Source organism: Bos indicus x Bos taurus, chromosome 7, assembly GCF_003369695.1.
Source record: "Bos indicus x Bos taurus breed Angus x Brahman F1 hybrid chromosome 7, Bos_hybrid_MaternalHap_v2.0, whole genome shotgun sequence".
Taxonomy (NCBI): Eukaryota; Metazoa; Chordata; class Mammalia; order Artiodactyla; family Bovidae; genus Bos; species Bos indicus x Bos taurus.
Window position 1 is genome coordinate 1,026,721 of NC_040082.1, and position 12,984 is coordinate 1,039,704.

The window sequence follows — 12,984 nt, forward strand, 5'->3', positions numbered from 1 at the left end:
CAGGCGTCTGCGCTGCTTCTCCGCTGGGGGAGTTACCATTGGGCTCGTAATCTGTGGGTTTTACTTGTTTATTTATTTTTCCTCCCTGTCATGTTGCCCTCTGTGCTTCCAAGGCTCGGCACAGACTCAGCAGTGACAGTGTTTCCTGGTGTTTGGAAACTTCTCTCTTTTTAAGACTCCCTTCCCGGGGGGAGCTCCATCCCTCCCTCTTTTGTCTCTTTTTTTGTCTTTTATATTTTTTCCTACCTCCTTTCAAAGACAGTGGGCTGCTTTTCTGGGTGCCTGATGTCCTCTGCCGGCATTCAGAAGTTGTTTTGTGGAATTTACTCAACGTTTAAATGTTCTTTTGATGATTTTGTAGGGGAGAAAGTGGTCTCCCCATCCTATTCCCCCACCATCTTAGCTCCTCCTCACCAATTTTGATTTTTTAACAAACTTCAGTTTATAAATTTTGCTGCTTTTATTCTATTTTTGTCAAAGGCATTTTCCCTTATTGAAAATTTTGCGATCAACAGCATTGATTGAAAATAGTATGTTTCTGGTAAAGCATTTTTTCTTAAAACCATAGGTGACCGACACTGATGAATCTCTTTTCAATTTGTATTTTGGTGAAACTGCCCTAGGTTAGCTACAGTTTTCCAGACTTAAAAGGGAACAGGAGAAACAAAACGTATGACTGTGAGGTATATTCCTGGGTGAAGTTTTGTGAAGTCTGAGACTATCCCCTCCTTCACTTGACCTTATTGTGAAGCAGGGGCCATGAGAACTCTGGGGAAGGACTCAGTCTTCGTTCATCTTGGCGAGCATCTAGACCTTTCCCTTCAGTCATCATAGATAAAAAAAAAGTTACTGAACTCATATCTATTGACTTTGAAATAATAGTATTGCTGTGATTCAGTTCAGTTCAGCCTTTTGAATCCAGACATTTTGTATAGAGTATTTCCCTTAAATTTCATAATAGTCTCTGAAAAGTAAGTTTTGCTACATTTACTTTATAGATGAGTAAATTAAGATTTAGCTGAGGTATGACTATTGCCCTATGCCATATATCTAGTTAGTGATAGAGCTAAGATTCCATCTCTAATTTTTCTACCATAAATTTCATGCTTATAAATATTGTTTAGATGTATTGGTTAGGCTTTAGTCCTCCTGCATGTAACAGTGACCTGACTACAATTGCGTTACCAAATAGGGCTCTATTTATCACACATAACAAGTACAGCACTGCTGAGACAAATGCTTCAGTGATCCTCAGGAGCCAAGCCTCTCCTAGCTCCCTTTTATTCCGTCCTTAGAGAATGACTTTTATCCTCCTTGTTGCAAGACGGCTGCTCTACCTTCTGCTGTCAGGTGTGAATTCCCAGGAAAAGGATGAGCAAAGGAGAAGGGAGAACCTGTTATCTGAATTTAAAACCAGTATTAGCTTCTATGGAAGGCTTTTATAATATGCTTCCTCTTATATCTCGCTGACCAAACCTATACTTAACGCCATTCCAAAGGAGTCTGGGGAGTCATTTGTTAAAAATTAGATGTATTTGATATAATTTATATATAACAAAATTAAAACAATTTATTGTATACAGATCTATGGCTTTTGACAGATGCATACACCTGTGTAATCACTACCCCAATCAAGATATAAAGGATTTCCATCTTGTTGAAGCAATATTAACTGATCACTTTGCCATTTTGAACAAAACTGAGGTTTAGTTCTGAAAGGAAGGAGACAAATGAAACTAGGTGTGCAATAGGCAGCATTGTAATACTAAGGTTAAATATTAAAGTATTTAAATAATGGCTTAGAAAAGCAAAATTGAAAAAAAAGAAAGGAAAAACACAAGGGTGGGATAAGACTTAAATTATTAGTTAACCTAGCTTAAAATATGAACTGGGGCAGATTTCCCAGATCTGTTTGACTCAATTTTTGAAATATTTTTAAAGTATTTAAAAAAAATTCTTCAATGTGTCAAAAATTGTGGTTTGGATTAAGGAGGTAAATTGTGAAAAATTTTGAGATCTGTAAAGCATCATTCAAATGCAAAGAATTATCTTTTTCCCACAGTTAGAGGTGTTTCCTTTTGAAAATCATGATGAACTTACCTTGCTGACCTGAAGTACCACAGTTGTAAATTCAAATATAATTTTAAAATATTTTGACTATTTAAACTGATTCATTGTTGTTGTACAGTTGCTAAGTCATGTCTGACTCTCTGCAGCCCCGTGAACTTGCAGAACTCCAGGCTTCCCATCCTTCACTATTTCCCAGAGTTTGTTCAAACCCATGTCCATCGAGTCAGGGACGCCATCCAACCATCTCATCCTCTGCCATCCCCTTCTCCTCCTGCCTTCAGCCTTTCCCAGCATCAAGGTCTTTTCCAGTGAGTCAACTTTTCACATCAGGTGGCCAAAGCACTGGAGCTTCAGCTTCAGCATCAGTCCTTCCAATGAATATTCAAAGTTATAGTGAAGTAATGCTCAAAATTCTCTAAGCCAGGCTTCAGCAATATGTGAACCATGAACTTCCAGATGTTCAAGCTGGTTTTAGAAAAGGCAGAGGAACCAGAGATCGAACTGCCAACATCTGCTGGATCATGGAAAAAGCAAGAGAGTTCCAGAAAAACATCTATTTCTGCTTTATTGACTATGCCAAAGCCTTTGACTGTGTGGATCACAATAAACTGTGGAAAATTCTGGAAATACGAGACCACCTGACCTGCCTCTTGAGAAACCTATATGCAGGTCAGGAAGTAACAGTTAGAACTGGATATGGAACAACAGACTGGTTCCAAATAGGAAAAGGAGTACATCAAGGTGGTATATTGTCACCTTGCTTATTTAACTTATATGCAGAGTACATCATGAGAAATGCTGGGCTGGAAGAAACACAAGCTGGAATCAAGATTGCTGGGAGAAATATCAATAACCTCAGATATGCAGATGACACCACCCTTATGGCAGAAAGTGAAGAGGAACTAAAAAGCCTCTTGATGAAAGTGAAAGTGGAGAGTGAAAAAGTTGGCTTAAAGCTCAACATTCAGAAAACGAAGATCATGGCATCTGGTCCCATCACTTCATGGGAAACAGATGGGGAAACAGTGTCAGACTTTATTTTGGGGGGCTTCAAAATCACTGCAGATGGTGACTGCAGCCATGAAATTAAAAGACACTTACTCCTTGGAAGGAAAGTTATGACCAACCTAGATAGCATATTCAAAAGCAGAGACATTACTTTGCCAACAAAGGTCCGTCTAGTCAAGGCTATGGTTTTTCCTGTGGTCATGTATGGATGTGAGAGTTGGACTGTGAAGAAAGCTGAGCACTGAAGAATTGATGCTTTTGGACTGTGGTGTTGGAGAAGACTCTTGAGAGTCCCTTGGACTGCAAGGAGATCCAACCAGTCCATTCTAAAGGAGATCAGCCCTGGGTGTTCTTTGAAATGACTGATGCTAAAGCTGAAACTCCAGTACTTTGGCCACCTCATGCGAAGAGTTGACTCATTGGAAAAGACTCTGATGCTGGGAGGGATTCGGGGCAGGAGGAGAAGGGGACAACAGGGGATGAGATGGCTGGATGGCATCACCAACTCGATGGACATGAGTTTGAGTAAAGTCCGGGTGTTGGTGATGGGCAGGGAGGTCTGGCGTGCTGCAATCCATGGGGTCACAGACAGTCGGACACGACTGAGCAACTGAACTGAACTGAACTGAATTTCCTTTAGGATTGACTGGTTGGATCTCCTTGCTGTCCAAGGGACTCTTAAGATTCTTCTCTAACACCACAGTTCAAAAGCATCAATTTTTCTGCCCTCTGCCTTCTTTACGGTCCTGTTCTTACATCTGTACATGACTACTGGAAAAACCATAGCTTTAACTCCATGGATCTTTGCCAGCAAAGTGATGTCTTTGCTTTTTAATACACTGTCTTGGTTTGTTATAGTTGTTCTTCCAGAAGCAAGCGTCTTTTAATTTCATGGCTGCAGTCACCATCTGCAGTGATTTTGGGGCCCAAGAAAATAAAGTCTGACATTCTTTCCCCTTCTATATGCCATTAAGTGATGGGACTGGAGGCCATTGATCTTCATTTTTTGAATGGTGAGTATTAAGCCAGCTTTTTCACTCTCTTCTTTCACCTGCATCAAGAGGCCCTTTATGTCCTCTTTGCTTTCTGCCATTAGAGTGGTATCATCTACATACCTGAGGTTATTGATATTTCTCTTGCAATCTTGATTCTAGCTGTGAGTTATCCAGCCCAGCACTTTGCATGATGTACTCTGCATAGAAGTTAAACAGGCAGGGTGACAACATACAGCCTTGATGTGCTCCTTTCTCTATTTTGAACCAGTCCATTGTTCCATGTCCAGTTCTAACTATTGTTTCTTGTTCTGCATTCACATTTCTCAGAAGACAGGTGAGGTGGTATGGTATTCTCATAACTTTAAGCATTTTGCATAGTTTGTTGTGATCCACACAGTCAGACTCTTTAGTGTATTCAATAAAGTGGAAGTAGTTTTTTAATTCCCTTGCTATTTCTCTGATATAATGGATGTTGGCAATTTGCTCTCTGATTCCTCTACCTTTTCTAAATCCAGCTTGTGCATCTGGAAGTTCTTGGTTCTTATACTGTTAAATCCTGGCTTGAAGGATTTTGAGCATTACCCTGCTAGCGTGTGAGATGAATGCAATTGTGCAGTAGTTTGAGCATTCTTTGGCGTCGCCTTTCTTTGGGATTGGAATGAAAACTGACCTTTTCCAGTCCTGTGGCCACTGCTGAGCTTTCCAAAATTGCTGGCAGGTTGAGTGCAGCACTTTCACAGCATCATCTTTTAGGATCTGAAATAGCTCAATTGGAAATCCATCACTTCCACTAGCTTTGTTCGTAGTGATGCTTCCTAAGGCCCACTTGACCTCACATGCCAGGGTGTCTGACTCTAGGTGAGTGACCACATTCATTGTAGTTTTTCAGGTCATTAAGGCCTTTTTTTTTTTTTTTTTTTTGTATTGTTCTTTTGTGTATTCTCTGGAGAAGGAAATGGCAAACCACTCCAGTATTCTTGCCTGGAAAATCCCATGGACAGAGGAGGCTGGTGGGCTAAGGTCCATGTAGTCACAAAGAGTTGGGCACGACTGAGTGATTAACACTTTAACACTTTTCTGTATTCTTGTCCCCTCTTCTTAATCTCTTCTGCTTCTGTTAGGTCTTTGTCATTTTCTTCCTTTATTGTATTCATTTTTACATGAAATGCTCCCTTGGTGTCTACAATTTCCTTGAAGAGATCGCTAGTCTTTCCCATTCTATTGTTCCCCTCTATTCCCTTGCACTGTTTACTTAAGACTTTAGGTCTCCTTGCTGTTCTTTGGAACTCAACATTCAGTTGGGTGTATCATTCCCTTTCACTTCTCTTCTTTTCTCAGCTGTTTGTAAGGCCTCCTCTGACAGCCACTTTTCCTTCTTTTATTTCTTTCTCTTTGGGATGGTTTTGGTCACCACCGCCTATGCAGTGTTACCAACCTCCGTTCATAGTTCTTCAGACACTGTGTACCAGATCTAATCCCTTGAGTCTATTTTTCACCTGTGCTGTGTAATCATAAGGGATTTGACTTAGGTCATGCCACTAGGTCGAGTGGTTTTCCCCTAGTTTCTTAGTTGAAGCCTGCATTTTGCAATAAGGAGTTCATGATCTGAGCCGCAGTCAGCTCCCTGTCTTGTTTTTACTGACTGTGGAGAGCTTCTCCATCTTCAGCTGCAAAGAATATAATCAATCTGATTTTGCTATGGACCATCTGGTGATGTCCATGTGTAGAGTCCTCTCTTGTGTTGTTGGAAGAGGGTGTTTGCTATGTTCTTTTGGCAAAACTCTGTTAACCTTTGCCCTGTTTCATTTGTACTCCAAGGCCAAACTTGCCTGTTACTCTAGGTATTTCTTGACTTCCTACTTTACATTCAATCCCCTGTGATGAAAAGGACCTTTTTTTTGGTGATAGTTCTAGAAGGTCTTACAGGTCTTCATAAAACCAGTCAATCTCAGCTTCTTTGGCAATAGTGGTTGGGGCATAGTCTTGGATTACTGTAGGGGCTTCCCTGGTGGCTCAAATTGTAAAGAATATGCCTGAAATGCAGGAGACCTGGGCTCAATCCCTGGGTCAGAAATATCCCTTGGAGAAGGACAAACTGAGTTCATTCTATTGTTTTTGAGACTGCACCGAAGTACTGCATTTTGGACTCTTTTGTTGACCATGTGGGATGATTTAACTGATTAATGGCCTATGAATCAAGGCAGTATGTAGCTCTAGGCAGAGATAATTTTATATTTACATCATAATCAGCTCTTTGAAATTTGAATAACAATAACACTAAATGTATAATTTCCTGAAACTGTTAGAATATATGTACACTTATGGTTAATGAATTCTTATGATTTCCCAGTTGTATGTGTGTGTGTGTGTGTGCGCGCACACGCACTTACTCAGTCGTGTCCGACTCTTTGTGGCCCCATGAATTATAGCCCGCCAAGTTTCTCTGTCCATGGGATTCTCCAGGCAAAAATACCAGAGTGGGTGCTCCAGGGGATCTTCCTAACCCAGGGATTGAACCCAGGTCTCCCACATTGCAGGTGGATTCTTTACCATCTGAGTCACCAGGGAAGCCCTCCTAGTTGTATAATTATTTCAAATCTTGACAGTCTTCCATTTAATGTGAAATACAAATTTATTTTGAGAAATTGCACCTTTTATAAAAAATACTGAGCTTTCAGAGTAGTTAGAAAGACCATTTTTTAATTCTCTCTTTTGAGAATAAAACTCTCTCTTGAAATTCACCTGTTGGAATCAGTTGTAAAAAGGTTAAAAATCAAAACGTATTGTGAGATCTTGGGGACACTCTGAAACCGGTGCCTTCAATTGCTTGCTATGCAGGATCTATAAAGTGATCATTTGTAATAGTTTTTACTCTCAGTTTTGTCAGAGCACTACTGTGAACTCAGCATCTGTCCCAATGTGGCCCTTTTCTGTAAGCATTTACCAATGGCAAAGAGCAGTAGTCTTTATTGAAAATAAATGTATCTAGTCGTCCACAGCAGTCACTTCTCCCGGCCTATTACCTTTTTCATTAAAGGATTATTTCGTATTATTTTAAACTAAAGTCTTTGTTTTGTTCATAAAATTTCCAGGTTGGATTTAGCCTTGGCTTTGTTGGTTCTTGGGGAGGCTGCCAGATTAAACATGGCTTGTTTGAAAGCGTTCATGGACCTAATGAGAGATTTTCTGTTAAGCATTATGTCTGTTCAAAATCAGGTAAGAGTATACTGTTAATGAAGGTGCACAAAAAGACCTAAATTGAAACAAATTTTACTTCTGATCCTATTTTAATTGTACATTATATTAGGACTTATAATGATCATGAAAGAAAGTGAAAATGTTAGTTCCTTAGCCATGTTTGACCCTTTGGGACCCATAGACTGTGGCCCGCCAGGCTCCTCTGTCCATAGGATTCTCCAGGCAAGAACACTGGAGTGGGTAGCCATTCCTTTCTCCAGGGATCTTTCCAACCTGGCATCAGATGCAGGTCTCCTGCATTGCAGGCAGATTTTTTACTGTCTGAGCCACCAGGGAAGCACCTATAATGAGCCTGATTTTGTAATAATAATTTTAGTTCAATGTGAAATTAAAGCATGTTTTCTATACATCCCAGTATAAATATATAGATAGAGACACAGAGATAGTATATTATAGTCACATGCACACATGCATGCACACAGGAGGAACTTTAAATTTTATTAGCAAACATGGGATCAGATAGTCATGGTTTAGTTTCCTAGTTATAAAAATTGGTCATTACATATCATTAAGATTTATTAATACATTTTAGTGAGGATGAGGTAACTGTTTCTCTGTTGTTGAACTTTGAGCTTATTTCTAATTCAGTTAATTGCATTATTCACAGTTCAGTTCAGTTGCTTGGTCGTGTCCAACTCTTTGCGACCCCGTGGACTGCAGCATGCCAGGCTTTCCTGTCCATCACCAACAACAATTCACAGTTATTTACAAATAATATTGAACTGATGTTCTCATACAAAAGAAATCTTTACGTGCATTTATGAATATTTCTTTAGAATAGATTTGTTACCAAATGATAGACTCTATACTTTCTTTTAATACTCTTACAACAGCTGCTCAAATTCCTCTCCAGAAGATATAACTTTCTTGCTTTCCTATGAAAAAATATATAAAAGTGTACATACAAATTGAGCTATATACAAAACAGATTCTTTTACAATACGAAATGGAGAATAGTATCTCATTGGATTAATTGACAATCCATTGAAATTGGATTGTTGTACGAAATTGAAATGTTGTACTTTATATACTTTTTAGCAATTTCTTAGTTTTTGAACCTTGTCTCATGCAATCTACCCATGGAATACTTGCTTTTAAAAAAGAGCACATTTTAGAAATATTAGTTGATTATGGTCTTTTAGCAACTCAATAAAATCTGAAGATATTTCTTATAAGTATGGTATGTAGTTCTCATTATGACAGAGCATACTTTGATTCTCTAATAGCTATTTTCTCATTTTAGGATAAAAGCTGCGAGGTAGATGATTCTTCCTGGGCCCAGAATGTAGTCACCATATACATAAAAATTCTTGCAGAAATCTGCTTATATGCGACCAATTCTGTTTTGAGAAAGACTGCTTTAATTGGTTTCTGTGACTGTAAAAGTTCACAGAAAGATATTTTACTTGTGGACAAATCACAAGAAGAGCCAGAATTGAGGGAAACAAGTATTTCAGGTCTTTTGGAATATTTCTCTTCAGAAACATCAGATTGTTGTAAGTAAATTGTTTTTCAACTTGAGAAATATTTTTAAGATATCTCTATATATATAATAATAAGCTTTTTTATGTACAAAAAGTTAACATTTTGAAGTGGGAAGGTAATTTCAAATTCACTAGAACTTTCTACAAATTTAGGAAGTCTATTTTATGAGGTGGAAACTTTTGGTCAATAATTTTAAAACAGCTGAAATGTACCCTAGAGTCTGTTGATTTATGATTCAAGTTATATTCCTTGGAAACAGGAGATGACCTTAGGAAAACTTGTAAAATGTGTGTAAAGTTTTTTACTCTTGTTCCATTAGGCCTTCTCATCCATCTTCTCCATTTGCATTTACTGTTTCTCTTGTTCTTCCCAGACCCCAGAGCATTTCTCTTTAATCACTCAGATATTATAGTACACTCTTCACATCTCACATTTTATGCTTAAAATGTACCTGATTTGTGTCTCAAGACAGTTTATTTTTCTACTATTGCCTATGCATATTATTAGAATAAGATACTTCTGTTTTTAAAGGGCATGTCAGGGACAATATAATTCAAAAGTGTCCTTTCAGGTTAGCTACAACTCTTCTTTAAGAATATCATGTGGTCTACAGTCTACATGTTATTATAGTCTTTTAGATATATGTCTCTCACTTCCACTAAGTTTTCAGATAATCGAGATTGGAGAATCGTGTCTGAATTATATTCGTATTAACCCAGTATTTACCATGGTATTTAGCACATAGTAGGTGGGCAATCAGAGAAGGCGATGGCACCCCACTCCAGTACTCTTGCCTGGAAAATCCCATGAATGGAGGAGCCTGGTGGGCTGCAGTCCATGGGGTCGTTAAGAGTCGGACACGACTAAGCGACTTCACTTTCACTTTTCACTTTCATGCATTGGAGAAGGAAATGGCAACCCACTCCAGTGTTCCTGCCTGGAGAATCCCAGGGACGGGGGAGCCTGGTGGGCTGCCATCTATGGGGTCGCACAGAGTCGGACACGACTGAAGCGACGCAGCAGCAGCAGCAACAGCAGGTGGGCAATAATGATAGTGAGTTTATTATGTAATTAAATAAATCACTGAATTTCAAAGATAATTGCAAGATAAGGAGGCAAATTCATTGATTTTGAACATATGTGAATATAGTTTTAAACAGTAAGACCTTAGTCACAGATAGTTTCTTTCTCAAGAATTTGCTTGCTATTTTAAAAGTACTTTCAATATAGTTCTGGTTTAAACAGTAGATTGAAACTTACTTTGAAGTGTAATTTATTGACTTTTGCCCACCTTTTAAGAAGATGATGCTTATTTTTTACTAGTGCCATTTTTAAACAGATTTTTAGTTAACAGATAAATTATACTTCTCCCTTGTTTATGGTATTGATCAAGTGAACAGGTATTCACTTCTCTTGCTATTCACATTTTTTGAAATATTTAGAATGGTCAGAAGTCTTCCTATATAGCAGCAGCTCAACAAATGATTTTTAACTTGCCCCTGCATAGATTCATGTAAAACTTTGGGGCCTTCAGTCTTTTCCCAGCTGTGTAGAATTAGTTCTTTCTGTTCCCTCACTGCTCTGTTCAGTGATGGGTCCAGGAGACAGCCTTCCACTGTGTGGGATCTGTGCTCCTGGAAGCTTCTTGGCCTCCCTCTGACCATGACCCCTGCGCTCTGGTAAAACCTCACAGTGATAGGGTTGCGTGTTTCTGTGGATCCTAGAAGTTTTCTTCTTTTTTAGCAATCTGATTTATTTTTCTTCACCAGATTGATGGTTTCAGTGCATTTATTTGTTCATTGTTGGTCTTTCTCTGAAGCTTCTTATCATCTCCCAATGACTTTGATAGCATAGGAATAGAATATGGGTGACTTCTTGGAAGAGATTTCGCTTTTCCGTTTATTGTTTACAGCTTCATATTCCTCATCCCCCTGAGCAACACACCCCAAATCTTCCTAGCTCAAATATTGGTCATGTCCCCTATAATCGTTTCTCTACCGAGAGCAGACCTGTTGAGATTTTTTTTGGCAGTGATTTGTGCTTTTTTTTCTTCTAAGCAGTGCTTATAGAGAACGATCCATGAGCTTGGACTTGCAGAGGTCTAGTCATCCTTGGTCATTGCTTTCTCTTCTTTATAAATCTGAATAACCACGCTTGTTTCTGGTTGGTATGAACTCAAACCAGTGGAAAAGTATGACATCCCAGAAATAGCAGGTTTGGTCCTGTGTGCCTCGGTGACATCGCTGCCTGCATACTTGTACTGTAACGGATAGTCTCCTGAAGGTGTATATCTTAATTGCATCCTGAACAACTGCTGTAGGGATTTCTGAATTTCATTGTTGGAATAATGTACAGTGTGGGTCTATCCATCCGTAGGGTTATGGATCAAAGAGCCTTCTCTACAGATCACACGGAGTCAGCATTTATTCTTAAATGGCGATAAAATAGAGAGAGAGAAGGCAGTTTCTAACAGACTGAGGTCTGAAGGAGATGCCCTGAGGCCATGGGTGACTCTTCTGCTTTCGTTGGTGTTTTTCTTACGCTTATACTTGAACTTAGCATTGAAATAATTAAACAGCATTTTATCAATATTTTCTCAACCCAAGTGGGAGAACAGATGTTTCAAGCTGTGGAAAGCCTTTAAAGATTCTATCAGCAGTAAAGAGGAGCAACATACCAAAGTTGCTTCCTCTGCAGTCAAAAGTCGATACATTTTCTTTGGCATCAAAGTTGTACAAGCCATAAATAATACTGTGGTGTTTGCCTTCTTAACGGTTCTGAGTATTTTGAAATCATCAATACTTCAAGCATCTTTGTGATTTCTTGTGGGGAGTGTTTAAGGTATGTTGATGATGATTGTTTTGCTACAGATGTCTCAAGAGTGTCAGAAAATCCTGTGATTTTCTTCATCTCTATCAGAACCAGAGAATGTACTTCTACTGGACATAAGGTTTAGGTCTCTTCCTTGTGCTCGCACTGAATTTCTGGGCTTCCTGCGTCAGTCAGCATGGTGAAAAGTCATTGCTGTACATGGCTGTTCGTGTGCATAGTCAAATATATCACCAGGGGATAGGGCTTACTATTGTTGTTGATGTGTTTCATTATAACTTGATTCTTTGTAGCATCGCTGATTGATTTTCCCACAGAGGGAAAATGATTCTGTCTGGGTTGTCCTGGTTGCATGATCATCGATAACGATCACCACTTCTATCAGATCACTTAAAATGGGTGCCTCCGGAAGGAATGTCATCTGTGCAGACCTTGTCAGCATGATTGCTGGAGAGGATAGGACTGTCTTTTTGGAAAGTGACACAGAGAACAAGGAGTGCTTCTTTGTTTAATTGAAAATGACTTGATTTTTCTCATAATTTTCCCTTCGAGTAAGTATATTTTTTGTTTAGAGAAAAAAAATCAATTCTGGAGTCATACAGAATTGCATTTTAATTCTGTCACTTGTATCTCAAAATTCTAGGTCAAATTATCTAATCTTTTGATTGGATTTATTGGCTCCATAATTAAGATAAAAATACTATTCTTATCATGAGGCTTTTTGTAAGAAAAAAAACTATGGAAACATACATACTTGGCATAGTAACTCACGGATAGCAAAGGTCCAATGGATATTAATAGGTTTTCAGTTGCTGGTGTAGTTAATGATGTTGGGAAGTCAGTGAGGAAGGGTTTTTTCCTAATGCTTACTCCTTTGTACACTTTCTATCTGGGAATTCTATTTTATTTACTTAAAATATACAAATGACACTGGAAAACATTTAGGAATATTATCAATGGCCCTCTTATGAATGAATCAGGCAGTATTCTTATGGGCCATTTTTGTGTAAAGCCCTTAATATAAAGAGACTCTTCAAATCATGGTTTGGTGAGGACAATGTTATAGGAAACTAATAACTTCCACTAAGGTAACTTCCTGTCGATCTTACCTGGTGCAGGTGCAGAACCTGAAACATTTAGAGGAATGGATGTCTACTTAGCATGTGCCTTTTTTATTCTAGGGTTTTATGTCAGACACACTTATCATAGAGTCAGATATCTATTAATTCTAGACTGAGGTCTCTGGCCAGTGACAGAAGTGCTGAGCTTTCACGATTTGGGTTGAATAGAAATTTCTATGTATGATTGTAAATACCACCTCTGAATTTAACATCTGGTT

General features: G+C 38.6%; 1 protein-coding gene across 8 annotated transcripts in view; it reads left to right on the forward strand.

The window, feature by feature from the left end:
• Nucleotides 1-12,984, forward strand: part of TMEM232 (transmembrane protein 232) — a 263,318-nt gene that overhangs the window by 77,274 nt on the left and 173,060 nt on the right. For all 8 annotated transcript variants that reach the window (XM_027545464.1, XM_027545462.1, XM_027545463.1 and 5 more), the window contains 2 exons: nt 7,166-7,289; nt 8,575-8,827. In XM_027545464.1, coding sequence (XP_027401265.1) covers nt 7,166-7,289; nt 8,575-8,827 — 377 coding nt within the window. The remainder of the gene's footprint in view (nt 1-7,165; nt 7,290-8,574; nt 8,828-12,984) is intronic.